At 40.2% G+C, this 15,358-nt stretch overlaps 1 protein-coding gene across 2 annotated transcripts in view; it reads left to right on the top strand.

Annotated features, from left to right (window-relative positions):
* LOC142657204 (beta-1,3-galactosyltransferase 2-like) overlaps positions 1 to 14,517 on the top strand; it is a 42,846-nt gene extending 28,329 nt beyond the window's left edge. For both annotated transcript variants that reach the window (XM_075832253.1, XM_075832252.1), the window contains exons 3-4: positions 782 to 903; positions 13,332 to 14,517. In XM_075832253.1, the coding sequence (XP_075688368.1) occupies positions 13,396 to 14,517 (1,122 nt within the window). In that variant the 5' untranslated portion in view covers positions 782 to 903; positions 13,332 to 13,395. The remainder of the gene's footprint in view (positions 1 to 781; positions 904 to 13,331) is intronic.
* The last annotated feature ends 841 nt before the right edge of the window (positions 14,518 to 15,358 follow it).

The following is a 15,358-nucleotide window of genomic DNA, read 5'->3' as shown; positions in this document are numbered from 1 at the left end:
TGATCAGTGATATAGCAACCTTGCTATATTTTATATTCTTCACTACTTGACGTGATTATACCATTCTACGAAGTAGCGCATTAGCCGGGATTTTTATGAAGTATCTTCCCACCTCTCAAAAAAAAGACCAGGTTCCTTCAAGACTTTTTTATTGCATGTGTAAAAGCTAAAAGATAGCAATGACATTTAATCCAAATGGCTTTTGCCAAGCTGAACAGGGTAGACCAAGAAAGGTATATAAAACGAGCAATCATATGGTGATAACCACTCTCCTACAATCAAGGCCGGTCCACCCACTTATCTGTGCTTTCTATCCAACAACATAGGTAAGGCCTCATGCACTTGGCCGTGCCCGTAATTATGGCCCGCGATTGCGGGCACGGCTGGCCGCAGGCCGCAGCCTGCATTTTTGGCCCGTTTTCACATACAAAGTATGGGGGCACGGCCCGTAAAACGCAAAAGATAGGACATGTTCTATCTTTTGCGGTACAGTTCTACGGCACGGACACCTATCCGTAGTGATACGGAAAGGTATCCGCAGGCAATAGTGCTTAATGGGTCCGTAGTTGCGGACCTTTCGCAATTACGGGGATTTTTTATGGTCGTGTGCATGGGGCATTAAGCTGTAAAAATGAATTAAAAAACAATTAAAACCGTAAAAGCAGATCTTTCTATTTCCTCTGAGTATACCACGCAGTACACAATTCTGTATAATATTATAACATACTTTTTTTTTAGTAGCAACTTTATAATTAACTCACATTTATTATCTCACATTTAGCATCAACGTCCTAATTTCCAACTCTGAATCCAGCGGTCTTGTTCTCCAGTCTATGCAGCACCTATAGCTTAAATGAGCTACGTGTATGTTATATCGGTTGTGTCTTTACACAACAGAACAAGGTGAGCACCCTTGATGTATATTTTATTTGATCATCTCTATACTGAAATATTATCCAAGGAAGTGCTCTGTCCCATCTTTTTTCAAAAAATATTCGCTTCCCAAATTTATGGTTTATATGGTTTCTGCACAGAGCTGTAAGTTCACACTTTTTATTTTTTTTAAGCCAAACACAGCAGTGAATCTTACATATGTCTGCATGCAGTTCACCTAAATGTAGATAAAGACATCAATGTGAATGAGCTCCTGCAAAATAATAGTAAAAAAAACTTTTTAAATGTCTTAAACTTGAGTACTAAGAATTAGAAGTAGCAAATCTCATATAATATAGTTTTAAAATCTGCCATGGCTTAGGTAAAAGTAATTTCTAACCAGCGCCTGTCCGGTCTTCTCTATTGTGTCAACCATTTGTCTATTCACAGAAATTGTCTTTTCAGAGCCTCTCCCATACCAGCTACAACTATAGACATCAAACACCATGTGCTATGGTATTACAATGCAGAAAAAGTTTGAAATGTTATACTGACTTCTGAATAATTTCTTTGGTATTACTTACCTTTTGTTCTTGGTCCTTATTGTAAGTCATCTGTGTAATCCTACCTTGTATTGTGCATATTGTAACTATTAAGTGTAATGTTTTAAACATTTTGAAAGGAAATAGTTAACTCATGCACAATACTTAGAATAAGGCAATGTGATGGTTCCCCTTTTACGTGTTTAGAAAAAGCATACTTCTTCTTTTGTAGAAGGAAAATACAAAGCATTGTTAATACAAGACTAAATCACTATTCGAAATTAACATTATCTTAGAATTTAGTGATCTGTGCCCGTTGTCGGAATTATAACCTACTGAAGATGGCTGCCATAATTAGATGTTGGTAATATTAATGCAATAGTCAGGTTTACAAAATACTTGACTGAAATAGGGCAGTTTATTGATTGGTTTACTGGAAACTATGGATTATCTTCAAATTTCCATAAACATTGCACCTAGCAACAAAATCACCTTTACTGGCATTGCACACTGTGTATAGTCAGTAAGAATAGCACTCTTTATGAATGAAGTATTTTATTGTATAGCTCTATCATTCTTTGAGACATCATTACTGCCAAATAAAAGAATCCTGATTTTTTAATCCTTTTGTATGAGACATTGTATTAGGTTGCATTTAGGTAAACATGATGACTACCATGGGCACATGCAGACTTGAGGATCATATTTGACTTTCAGCGCATTCAAAGGAATGGCCATATTACAAATCTGTGTAGTAACTGGGCAGCCATAGAGGTGCGTGGGGCCTTACTGTACCTCTGTATGCCTCCAATTTCCTACCAAACAAATTGTGGCATGCTCCATTCTAGGAGAGACTATATACAGCGTACACCACCTAATGAAAGCATCTTTATAGTCTAACACTGAGAAATGGGAAATGGGAAATAGAATTACACAAGTAATTAGTGGGCTCAGCAGTAATTAGTGGGCTCAGCAGTAAGGGCCAAATAAATGGACCCAATGTTGAACCTTGTCTTCTACCTAATTTTGGTAAAATGATATGGCCGTTGTATGCTATTAATAAATAATTACTATACAACAGCCATATAATTTTACTAACATAAGGCAAAAGACAACGTTCAGCATTCGGTCCATTTAGCCGATTAATTACTTGTGTCAAGAAACAACAGTTAGCGATGGTTATAATACAGTCCTTCCATATATGCTACTTTCGAAACACAAATTAAATAGACATTATCTCTTGAATATGTTAAATAGCATAATGCAAATATATAATAAATAAATAAAGTCCTTGAAATGTCCCCTTCCGGCAAGTTTTATTTAAATGTTATTTAACAATTCATCAAATATATCTGTTACTGGAAAGCTCAATGGCAAATAATATGGCCGCAATTACAGTTCTCACAGGTTAGGCTTTCTTAACATCACGTTTATAAACTACATTTATCATGTTTGTCGGGAGAGCTCACGACGGACATGATAAACGTGTCCATAGGGCTCCATTAGCCCGTCAAAGGCCAAAAGGGTGGGCTTTTAGTCTCCATCAGGCTGGTATACCTTTTTTTGAAGGATGGAATAGCGTATTAAACTATGCTATTTCACGCTTGAAGGATCCCACAAAAAAATGGATACTGCCTGTATACGTCTTTTCAACATGCAAGCCTATGGGGGATGCCAGTGTTAGGCAATATATGTTAAACGTATATGTCTGAAAGCTCCAGTGATATATATGAACAGTTATGTCACTGACGCTTCCTTTTAAAGCCATTCTAGGTGGGAGATGTGCTGCAAACATAATGCAAATACATGGGGGCAAACAGTCGTAGTAACGATCGTTCATCCCCATAGTAAATGGTCGTTGCTCCATTTGAAGGGAGTAAATGTGCGCCAGTCTACAAAATGTATTAAAGGCGCTAAACACAGGCGATATCCTCCCATGTAAAACCACTTTAACAGTACTATATTTAGATCTTAGGAGCTTTAGGGCCATTTTAGCACATTAGTGGGCCCAGTGCAAAGGTTTTATTAGTGCCCCCCTTCTCCTGAACATTGTTAATTATATTACAATCTCTACACAGTTAATTAAACCTCATGAAAACATTAAGATTTGCATTTTTTTAGATGCATTAATAAGAAAGGTTTTTACTTACAGGTGACGTCTTCTCTTTAATGTAGTAGTTTACTCTCCTGTTTCTTCTCTCGCTCGCCCTTAATACCTTGAAGACTTCGTACAGCCATGAATTGTCTCTGTAGCGTTTGCTTCCCATACATCTTTGATTCCTTGCTTTTCCATCAACTTCTCAAACCTACTCCTCACTCTTTACACAAATGTCTATCCTGCTGCCGCCACCAAAGCAGTGCTTGTTGCTGCCCCATTTCCCTCATTACTTCATTTGTTGAATTTGCAGCATCAGGAGGTCATATTTACAGAAATCAAAAGCTCTTTCAATCAAAAAAAACTTAACAGGCCAAGTTACATGTTAACATAGGACCCCTTCTTTGATATCACCTTCACAATTCTTGCATCCATTGAATTTGTGAGTATTTGGACAGTTTCTGCTTGAATATCTTTGCAGGATGTCAGAATAGCCTCCCAGAGCTTCTGTTCTGATGTAAACTGCCTCCCACCCTCATAGATATTTTGCTTGAGGATGCTCCAAAGTTTCTCAATAGGGTTGAGGTCAGGGGCCACACCATGAGTTTCTCTCCTTTTATGCCCATATCAGCCAATGACACAGGGGTATTCTTTGCAGCATGAGATGGTGCATTGTCATGCATGAAGATAATTTTGCTACGGAAGGCACGATTCTTCTTTTTGTACCACGGAAAAGAAAGTGGTCAGTCATAAAGTCTACGTACTTTGCAGAGGTCATTTTCACACCGTCAGGTACCCTAAAGGGGCCTACCAGCTCTCTCCCCATGATTCCAGCCCAAAACATGACTCCGCCACCTCCTTGCTGACGTCGCAGCCTTGTTGGGACATGGTGGTCATTTACCAACCATCCACTACTCCATCCATCTGGACCATCCAGGGTTGCACGGCACTCATCAGTAAACAACACGGTTTGAAAATTAGTCTACATGTATTTCTGAGCCCACTGCAACCGTTTCTGCTTGTGAGCATTGTTTAGGGGTGGCCGAATAATAGCTTTATGCACACTTGCAAACCTCTGGAGGATCCTACAACTTGAGGTTTGCGGGACTCCAGAGGCACCAGCGGCTTCAAATACCTGTATGCTGCTTTGCAATGGCATTTTAGCAGCTGCTCTCCTAATCCAATTAATTTGTCTGGCAGAAACCTTCCTCATTATGCCTTTATCTGAACAAACCCGTCTGTGCTCTGAATCAGCCACAAATCTTTTCACAGTACGATGATCACGCTTAAGTTTTCTTGAAATATCCAATGTTTTCATACCGTGTCCAAGGTATTGCACTATTTCACGCTCTTCGTCAGCAGAGAGATCCTTTTTCTTTCCCATATTGCATGAAACCTGTGGCCTGCTTAATAATGTGGAAGGTCGTTCTTAAGTAGTTTTCCTTTGATTGGGCACACCTGGCAAACTAATTATCACAGGTGTCTGAGATTGATTACAACGATCCAAAGAGCCCTAAGACACAATACCATCCATGAGTTTAATTGAAAAACTAATAATTAAATGTTTATGACACTTAAATCCAATGTGCATAATAATTTGGAACACGTTGTATTCATATGTACATTTTTCCCTAGAGCAGACGCCACTTCCCCAGGACCACTTACAGGGGCAGTTCTACTTTGTCTACAAGTAATTTCTTCACAATTTGCCAAAAGGCAATACATACCCATCCACTGAAATATAAGTTTTATTAATATTTTAACTTAAATATATGAATTCAACATTTTATAAAAAAAACACAATCATCGATTTCTAGCTTAATTCATTTAGGTCTCAGCCGAGATCCAATAGTGCTAATGCCAACTGTCATGCAGTTGTAGGAATAGATATGTGGGCTGCATCTCATATTGTAACATTGTAACATATTGGGTATCTTCACACAGGGCGAATACGCTGCATAAAAGCACACAGCGTATCCGCCCTGGACGCCGCAGGTAATTCCGTCCGAAAAACCGCACCAAATTATGATACAGTTTTTCGTCCGGAATGTCCCCTGCAGAAAATTGCACATAAAAAAAAAGTTTGATACTTACGTAGCAATGGTTACGCGTCCATCTGGCATCCTTCAGGCTGGCCTTCTGGGATGACGTTTAATCCCGCTACGATTACACCGCAAAAATTGCAACTCAGAAAAAAAAAAACACTAACCTAACCCAGATCTCTATGCTCCTTCGTCCGCGCCTTCTCCTGGGATGACTTTTCATCCCATTTGACCAATTACAAACTGCAGCAGTCACATGGGATGAAACGTCATCCCAGGAGGTGGCCTGGACGAAGAAACACAGAATTCTGGGTAAGTATAAAAAAAATTTACTCTGAGTTGTGTTTTTTTGCGGCGGAATCACTGCTTATCCGTAAAAAAAAAACACCTGCTATTTGTTGCGGCTATTACCTCCCCATTGAATTCAATGGGGAAAATCCGCAACAAATACGCAGCGATTCTGCAAATACAATTGACATGCCGTGGATTAAAAAAAACGCATCGCAGGTACATTTCTGAGTGTTGTTTACGCTCAGCATCTACGCAGCATGTGGATGGGATTTGTTCAAATCTCTTCCACTTTGCTGCTACTGTATTATGCTGCGGATTATCCGCAACTAAATTAATTGAGGAAAATTCACATTATTTACGCGACGTGTGAACCCATAGATTTGCTTAGGAGTTGTTTCACTATTTAAAATGAATGAGTCCCTATATGTCCGACATCTTTTGCCAGTACATCGGCGTCCTCAGGGGTAACTGGGCTAATGACAATGTTCTTGATAAAGGGTATTTATAACCTCCGTTTGCCTCATAGATCGGATTGCCTAGACTTAGACCAATCAGAGAATGTCTTCTCAGTCGTGCCTCCTCTTAATCTGATTGACAATTTCATTGTCCAATGTTTGCTCTTGCTGCTGTTTAGTGATGTGCTATCCTAGTCTCATGTGGTATTAGCCATAGTTGTTACATCTAAATGTCGTTTTCAAACAATGGCACATGCGCTCGCTGTTCGGGTCAGTTCACACATTGTGTAAATACTGCGGACTTTCCGCAATGGAATGCACTGCGGAAAATCTGCAGCATAATACAGTAGCAGCAAATTGGATGAGATAGAACAAATCTCATCCACACGCTGCGTAAATACTGAGCGGAAAAAACGCTCAGAAATTGACCTGCGGTGCAGAATTTTATTCTGCAGCATGTCAACTGTATTTGCGTAAATGCTGCTTATTTGTTGCAGGTTTTCCCCATTGGATTCAATAGGGAGGTAAAACAAGCAACAAATAGCATTTGTTGCGTTTTTGCGGCGGAATCTTATACTTACCCATAAGTCTGTGTTTCTTCCTCCAGGCCGGCCTCCTGGGATGACGTTTCATCCTATGTGACCGCTGCAGCCAATCACAGGCTGTAGCGGTGGTCATATGGGATGAAACGTCATCCCAGGAGGCCGGCCTGGATGTCGTCAGAGGACTGGCCTCCTGGGATAACATTTCATTCCATGTGACTGCAGCTAATCACAGGCTGCAGCGGTCTCCTGGGATGAAACATCACCCCAAGGGGCCGGCCTGTAATCATGTTTTCAGTACGGGACAGTAGTTCCACGGAGAGGCAGGGACTCCTAGCGTCGTACATAAGTATGACGCTAGGAGCCCGGCTCCCTGAAGTGTGTTCGGTCCGGGACTTGCGGCCGAAATACATTCCGTCCTTTACAGACGTAACATGCTCGTGTGAACCCAGCCTTAGAGTAGTTTTTATATATCTTCTCACATCTAAGACGCATTTATCCGCTGATGTAGTAGTTCTCATGTCTTTTCTCATCTAAGTGACGCTTAAATTAAATAGAAAGTAGAGAGTTACCATGGCACTGGACCACCAGAAGGGTGCACTCCTCCACAGAACCTGGTCCACGGTCCTCAATATCAGGCAAACAAAAATAGACAAGGAGGCAGCACTTCCAAAAATATAACAGCCTTTAATCACCCATGCAATATTTCAGTCCACCAGGACCTTTCTCATGCTTGAGAAAGGTCCTGGTGGACTGAAACGTTGCATGGGTAATTAAAGGCTGTTATATTTTTGGAATTGCTGCCTTCTTGTCCATTCTTATTTGCTTAAATTAAATAGTCTTCAGGTAATTCTGGCCTTGCTAACATGTTCAAAATATTATTCTGAATTATATACATGCATTACTTTGCACAACTTTGACATGGCCGAGTCCCTGCCCATTCCACTCCCACCCGGCACAAACCTGTCCCACACCGTTCACCTGGCTACCCTACTCACAGTCTATCTCCCCACTGCTCTCCTCCTGGTCCTCGGCCAGTCATGAGTTTGCACTCGCTAACTCATACTCCCTTAAAAGCCAGTGTGCCTATCACCTGATTACCGTGACGACTGACTGTTGCCGGCCCTGACCTCTGACTTCGCTAACTGTGAGTTGCCGCCTACCCTGACTTTAGTTTGTACGTACCCAGCACCTAGTTATCTGTCATTGATACCTAGCCTGTCCACGTCAGCTGTTGCCAGTGAGGACTACTCTGGGGGTCGCAACCTGGGGATTCTAGCGGCCAAGTCCCCATATCCATACAGAGGATAAATGGTGGAAACCTAGCATCCCCTTGGACTCCACTCCACATTTTGGCCCCACGTCAAATCTGTTGGCAACATAGAGGGTCCGCACCCATCGATTGTTGGTTCTGTGGCCTATCTCTACGGGCTCCTTGGACAAACTTACAAACACATTTTGGCTGTTGTCCAGAAAAAAACAAAACCTGAGGTTGGCAATTTTGATTGTTATCTAGCTTTCCCATAAACTGATATGGAAACGGGACTTATGTTTACTGGGCATATTGACAAGGGTTTTCCAGATGAAATATCCCATTTAAGTCAAATGTCTATTTTAGGAATGTGAAATAAAGCTTAAATATTGTTAGCAAAGCCAGGTTTGCATTTCATCACATAATATTTCAAAAGAAATATGCCAGGCCTCCCTCCCTATGGTGCCCGCTGACCTGACCGCCACTTTATTTAAACATTGCAGTGACACTCAGGTCCGTACAGTTCACTCTCACAGTATGTGACACGGCTACAGCAGGGACACACTACACACTCAGTGTGCAATGTACGGATGTCCTGTACATTGCACAGAGATGGGGAGGGTATGCACAAACCTGAGCATCGCTGACATTTTTACAGTGGGCGTCACAGCGAGACAAGAAGGATATATTTTTGAAAACATGTAATGTTTATTCTTTATGAATAAGAGAGCAGCAAAAAACAAACAATTTTGAAAACCCCTTTAAATGTGGTAACGTCTAAAATAAAGGGGTATTAAACATTTTCTGATCAAAATGTTCTGTGTGGGAATGTATCACCTCAAGTTAATAATAGCTTAATATCTTGTTATAGAAAACTCGAGACATTGCAAATAAATCCAGATAGGTCTGCACGCAGGGTAAGTTACAAAAGGAGTTCTATATTAGACCTAGTTAGTAGAGCAGGAATACTTTGTGCACGTTGTCATAGATAATGAACATCTTCCCATTTGCTTTCTAATTATTAACTCCAATTGTAAAGGTTAAATGAAGCATATTTATAGACTCAGAGTATTTCAATTCATTAAACATAATTTATATTAGATGGAACAGAAAGTGGTTCAGTGATTTATATACTTTTAACCGTTTAAGTTTTTTGCTATGAGAGTAGAATAAGAAGTTAATTATTGTTCGTGCAACAGCCTAGAAGACCTTGAATATAACGAGAACATTCAAGGTCCAATTTATTACTTGTGTTAATTGATTTCCAAAGGTGGGGGCACAGAGCATTTCCGATGCCATCTATAGATATGCTTGCTGTTTCTGTAATTTATGCATATACCATAAGTGATCTTAAACCTAATTGGTAAATCTACCTTTGCAATGAGGGTATACTTGTAATCGTGTGTGTTTCCTATTGGCTTTTGTATGTTCTCTCTCTTTGTCTTCCTGTCCTGTATAAATAAATGACACAAGTTTATGCTTCTTTTTTTCACCAAGTTGACATTAACTTTTGACGTTTTTGCTATAAAGATTTTCTATTTCTTCGCTTTTCAGGGAACTTTCACTTTGTCTCAGATAAAAGAGATGCACAGTACAGGCACATAAATGTCTCCCTTCGGCACGTTTCCTGGAAATGCGATTGAAGGTCCCTCATAGGTCATACCTAACACCGAATATAGGGCACAAAATTGGCATCTATCACACCTCGCATTGCTTCAAATGTTATACGCCGGAAGCTAACCTATATCACTGTCTATGGTCATGCCCAAGTATCCAAACTTTTTGGTTCAGAATACAATTATTCAACTCTGAACACCTCACAAACTTTGTTCCTAATACAGTGTTGTGGGCAATCTTTGGGTACCTGGACCCTGATACACACCACTGTTCCCCCGGGGCACACAGACTACTGCACTATGTGGCAGCAGCAGGGGTAAAGGCTATCCTACAAACCTGGCTTCACGATCAGGCCCCGCCTTTCAAAATGTTTCTTGACAAACTCTCTTATCTGTTAACCCCTTAGTGACCACCAATACGCCTTTTCACGTGAGTCACTAATGGGCTTTAGGCTAGGCTGACGCCTTTTCACGTCAGCCTAGTCTAAGTCCTGCACGGGTCTCCCGTGCAGGCAGGAGCCGGGGCTCTGCTGTCTGATGACAGCTGAGCTCCTGCTCCAACGCCCGCGATCGAAGTTTACTTAGATCGCGGCCGTTTAACCCGTTAAATGCCGCCGTCAATAGCGACCGCGGCATTTAACTTTCTTTACAAAGGGAATGTGCTCCCTCTGTCACCCATCGGCGGCCCGCGAATGCAATCGCGGGTCTCCGATGGGGTGTCATGGCAGCCGGGGGCTTGATAAAAGCCCCCAGGTCTGCCCTGGACATATTCCTGTTAGGACGCGCCGGAGGCACGTCCTAACAGATTGCCCGTCAGATTTACACTGACAGGCAATAATGCTCTGGTATACGAAGTATACCAGAGCATTATAGCAGCGATCGGAACATCGCACAGTAAAGTCCCCTAGTGGGACTAATAAAATAAGTAATCAAAGTGAAATAAAGATTATTAATAAAAAGTACAGTAAAAAAATAAATAAAATCATTTTTTTCCATAAAAAGTGGTTTTATTTAGTAAAAGTGTAAAAAAAAAAAAAAAGTACACATATGTGGTATCGCCGCGACCGTAATGACTCCATTAATAAAGTTAATATGTCATTTAAAACGCAAGGTGAACACCGTAAAAAAAAACCGCAAAAAACCATGGCGAAATTGCAATTTTTTTCCATTGCCCCCCAAAAAAGTCATAATAAAAATGAATCCCATGCACCCCAAAACAGTACCAATCAAAACTACGTCTCGTCCCGCAAAAAACAAGCCCAAAAAATCACTACATTGATGGAAAAATAAAAAAATTACGGCTCTTGCAAAGCGATGATGCAAAAACAAATAATTTTAGTTCAAAAGTGTTTTTATTGTGCAAAAGTCGTAAAACATAAAAAAAACTCTACATATGTGGTATCGCCGTAATCGTACCGACCCATAGAATAAAGGTAACATGTTAATTACGTCGCACAGTGAACGGCGTCAATTTAAAAACGCATAGAACAATGGCGGAATTTCAGGTTTTTGTTATAATCCCCCCCAAAAAGGTTAATAAAAGTTAATATAAAAATTATATGTACCCAAAAATGGTGCCATTAAAAAGCACAACTAGTCCCGCAAAAAACAAGTCCTCAGCTATGTAGACGAAAAAATAAAAACTTTATAGCTCTTTGAATGCGATTATAGAAAAACGAATAAAATAGCTTGGTCATTAAGGCCTAAAATGGGCTGGTCACTAAGGGGTTAAAGATGGATTGGATAGAAGCATCTCTCCATAAAGAGCAAAAGGTCAAACAATTTTTTGATACCTGGGAATCCTTTATTTCACTTCTCCCGCGGAATTTGCAAATGAAAATAAAACACTGCTTTGACTCCACTATATGGTTTCAAGAACAGTTACCCTTGGGGAATACACCTATATTGTAATGTGTGTTTACTATGAGTTGTCAGGGATTCGGATTCTTATGATGCCTGCGGGGGTCACGCCTCTGATCTGTTTAATGGCGATCTCCTTCCTCGGAGAAAACTTTTGGATAACATATCGGTGGGACTGGCACAGGGTATTTGGCTGGTTCCATACCCATGCTTTCATTCACACTGGGGTTGAAAACCCGGCGAGGAAGGGGGAGCCTGTTACTTGCCTGATATGTAGATCCCCTCACCTGACCTATTGAATCTATGGATATAGCGAGCTTAATAGTAATGGTTATGACTGTTATGTTTTTGTTCCCCTCCCCCCCTTTTTGTTTTGTTTTTTATTTTATCCCCTTATTTTATCTTTATTACTACCTTGGATGCTTCTCATTCCCCATGATCCCCTTTTTACTTTTTGTACCCCTTATTGAAAATGTTAATAAAAACAATTTAAAAGAAAAAAAAAGATGCACAGTGTTGGGGGTGTTCTATTAAACAGTGGTCATTTGTCCAACTATTGTTCCGGCATGACAGGTGTAGATATTTTAATGCACAAACCAGACTTCCTAACTGGTCATCAATACAATGGGAATTATAGCAAGTTTTACCAAAGTTCAGGAACTTTTTCAAATATTTTCATGAATAAAAGCAGTGACTTCACTAGAAAAACCCATTCTGCTTCCAAATCAAGGCCGGATTCACACGAGCGTTGCGCATCTCGGACGTGAAGAACGGCATCCATGCTCTGCGCTGCAGGACGTGTTATCACGCATCCCTCCATAGACTATAGTCTATGGAGGGATGCGTGAAACATGAAAAATTAGGACATGTCCTATTTTCTCACGGATGGTCCGTTGAAACAAGGCCGTGTGAACGGCCCCATTGAATCACATAGGTCCGTGTGACAGCTGTTGTTTTAACAGCCGTCACACGGATGTATTACACATTCGTGTGAATTAGGCCTAACAGATAAGAATATGTCTGCAGTGGATGGACACTATAGGGCAGATTTACTAATGTGTCTGCGCTTAGAATGTGTTGAAAAATAAACCACAATTTGGTGCATTAAATTATAGAACAGATGTTAGCACCTCTATACCTGTTTGAAAAAAAGTTCTGAAAAGAGGTGTGGCCTAACGAAGGGGCATGTCTTAAATGTATTATAGATCTGGCTTAATCGCAAATTAAGCTAAATATAAAGGTGGTATAAGGAGAAAAGTGTCTAGCAAACCTAGCTAGGTACACCAAATTTATCATACAGCATGCACCACTGTGATTTGGTTCATCTTCTGGCTGCCTGGTCTAAGTTTACACAGTCTAAAAATGTGTAAATCTAACCCTATGACTTGGGTATCATGCACATCTATGTGATCAGAGCCTCTACATCGCACCAAGATACCTGTGGCATAATAGGTCATCTCCATAATACGATGGAACATGCCATGTTTGGTTTTTTTTGCTCATGGATCACTTATAAATCCATAAGAAAAAAATCTGTTTGTTTCCGCATGAAATTAGAGCCATAAAAAGTTACAGTATGTATGTCATCTAATAATATTAAAAAAACGAAAATAGAAAGAAATACATGTGCAGTTACATTATATGGTTTTAGTAAGAACCCATAGATTTGAATGTTGTTTTTTTTACAATTAGATAAACATTTATCTGAAAAATATCGGTTTGGTCAATGTGCAAGATTTAAATTTTCCTTTGTTTTTTTTCAGTATGTGTCTCCAAACATAAAGACATTGCTGTGAAAACCGGAAAGAAATACTTGACATTTCCGAAATGTTTCTTAGGAAGCGTCAGTGCTGCTCCGCGTGGCTGAGGCTGAACACCAAACGCTTAGTATTCCATGGAATTCTGTCCGGATTTGTCACCGTGGCATTTCTGTTCTTCATGTTGTTGACTGTAAACAATAATAGCTGGTTTCCAAAGAGATTTGCTAATACAGATATACTTCAAGAAGGCAATTTGTTTAACCTGAATTACCTAAAAGGTCAAAGAAATGATTCAGGACAGGATGAGAACTCTGAAATGTCTCCAATATCAGAACAAGCTGGAGAAGTTGACCCAGTGTTTCCTGACGTATACCACTTCAAATATATTATTAATGAACCTAATAAATGCCAGGAGGGCAGACCTTTTCTTATTCTGCTAATAGCAGTGCAAACATGGCAGACTGAGGCTCGCCAAGCAATCAGGCAAACATGGGGAAGGGAAGATCTTTTGGCTGGTGTTCAAACACTGAGGTTATTTTTATTAGGGAAAGATAATACAACTACTAATGATGCAGAGCAAGTACTTGTGGATGAAAGTCAAAAATATCATGACATTATACAGCAGGATTATATGGACTCCTACAACAACTTAACACTAAAGACTTTGATGGGTTTGAAATGGGTAGCAAGATACTGTCCAAAAATTCCTTATGTCATGAAGACCGACAGTGACATGTTTGTTAATACAGAGTATTTAATATATAAACTGCTTCTACCGGACCAAAAACCTCGAAAAAATTTCCTTACTGGTTATTTAATGAAAGACTTTGAACCCAATCGTAACACAGAGAGTAAATGGTACATGTCCCCAGAATTGTACCCAGGTGAACATTACCCTTGGTTTTGCTCAGGAACTGGCTATGTGTTCTCTGGGGACCTGGCCGAGAAGATTTTAAAGGTGTCTGCAAGTATCAAATTGCTTCACTTAGAAGATGTATTTGTTGGGATATGTCTAGACAAACTTGGGATTTCACCTGTACCACCGCCTAAAGAATCTGATTTCAACCACTGGAAAGTTTCATATTCTCACTGCCTATACAACCAAATAGTTACTTCCCACCAATTCGAGCCCAGTGAACTGATCAGATGCTGGGAGAGTTTACAGAAAAATAAACAAACCTGTGTCTAATAACTTGTTGAAAAGTAAAATTTTTATGCTAATATGTACTAAACACATTGTTGTTGTTTTTTGTATATTTTGTGTGCAATAAGGCTTACAATGATATAAATAAATACAGGTGTTTTCTAAAGGGTACCTGTCATCTTGAAAATGCAGTCCAATTTACAGGCAGCATGTTATAGAGTTCGAGGAGCTAAGCAGATCGATAAATAGTTTTGTGGGAAAAGATTCAATACAACTAGCTATTATTGTGTAGCTAGCAATAAAGACAGTTGTGTGAAAAAATACAACTGGCTCTAGAAAAGTCTGCCTCCTAATATATCATCACTCTGCCACCTGTATGCCACCACTCTGTCCCCTGTTAGCCATCACTCTGCTAAAGTAAATTAATGTTGTCTACCCCACCGTTCAAGCCCAATTGTCCTAATTCCAAAGCTCAATGTTACATGGAAGTTTTGTAATGACTTTAGAAAACTGGATGGGTTTTAAAAAAAATTCACTCTTTATAAAAAAAAACAGCTGTTAAGGATCTGCCAGGCTCAGCTTCTGTGTCTACGCCCATAGGTAATCAGTCTGCACCTGCTTCTATGTCTGTGAGACTGACTCCATCTTCCACCACTCAGGATGGCAGGCTTAGGAGTGGGAGAGTCTATCACAGCCTGGCCAGACGGAGCTAGCTCCCGCCCTCTGTCTATTTATACCTGCCTTTCCTGTTCCTCCTTGCTTGTGATTCTTCTCGTTTGGTTTCCTGGCCCTGCTGCAGCTTCTTGAACTATTTGACCCTGCTTCATATTGACCCTGGCTTACTGACTACTCTTCTGCTCTGCGTTTGGTACCTCGTACACTCCTG

Source organism: Rhinoderma darwinii, chromosome 7, assembly GCF_050947455.1.
Source record: "Rhinoderma darwinii isolate aRhiDar2 chromosome 7, aRhiDar2.hap1, whole genome shotgun sequence".
Classification (NCBI taxonomy): Eukaryota; Metazoa; Chordata; class Amphibia; order Anura; family Rhinodermatidae; genus Rhinoderma; species Rhinoderma darwinii.
This window is presented reverse-complemented; position numbering and strand designations above follow the sequence as displayed.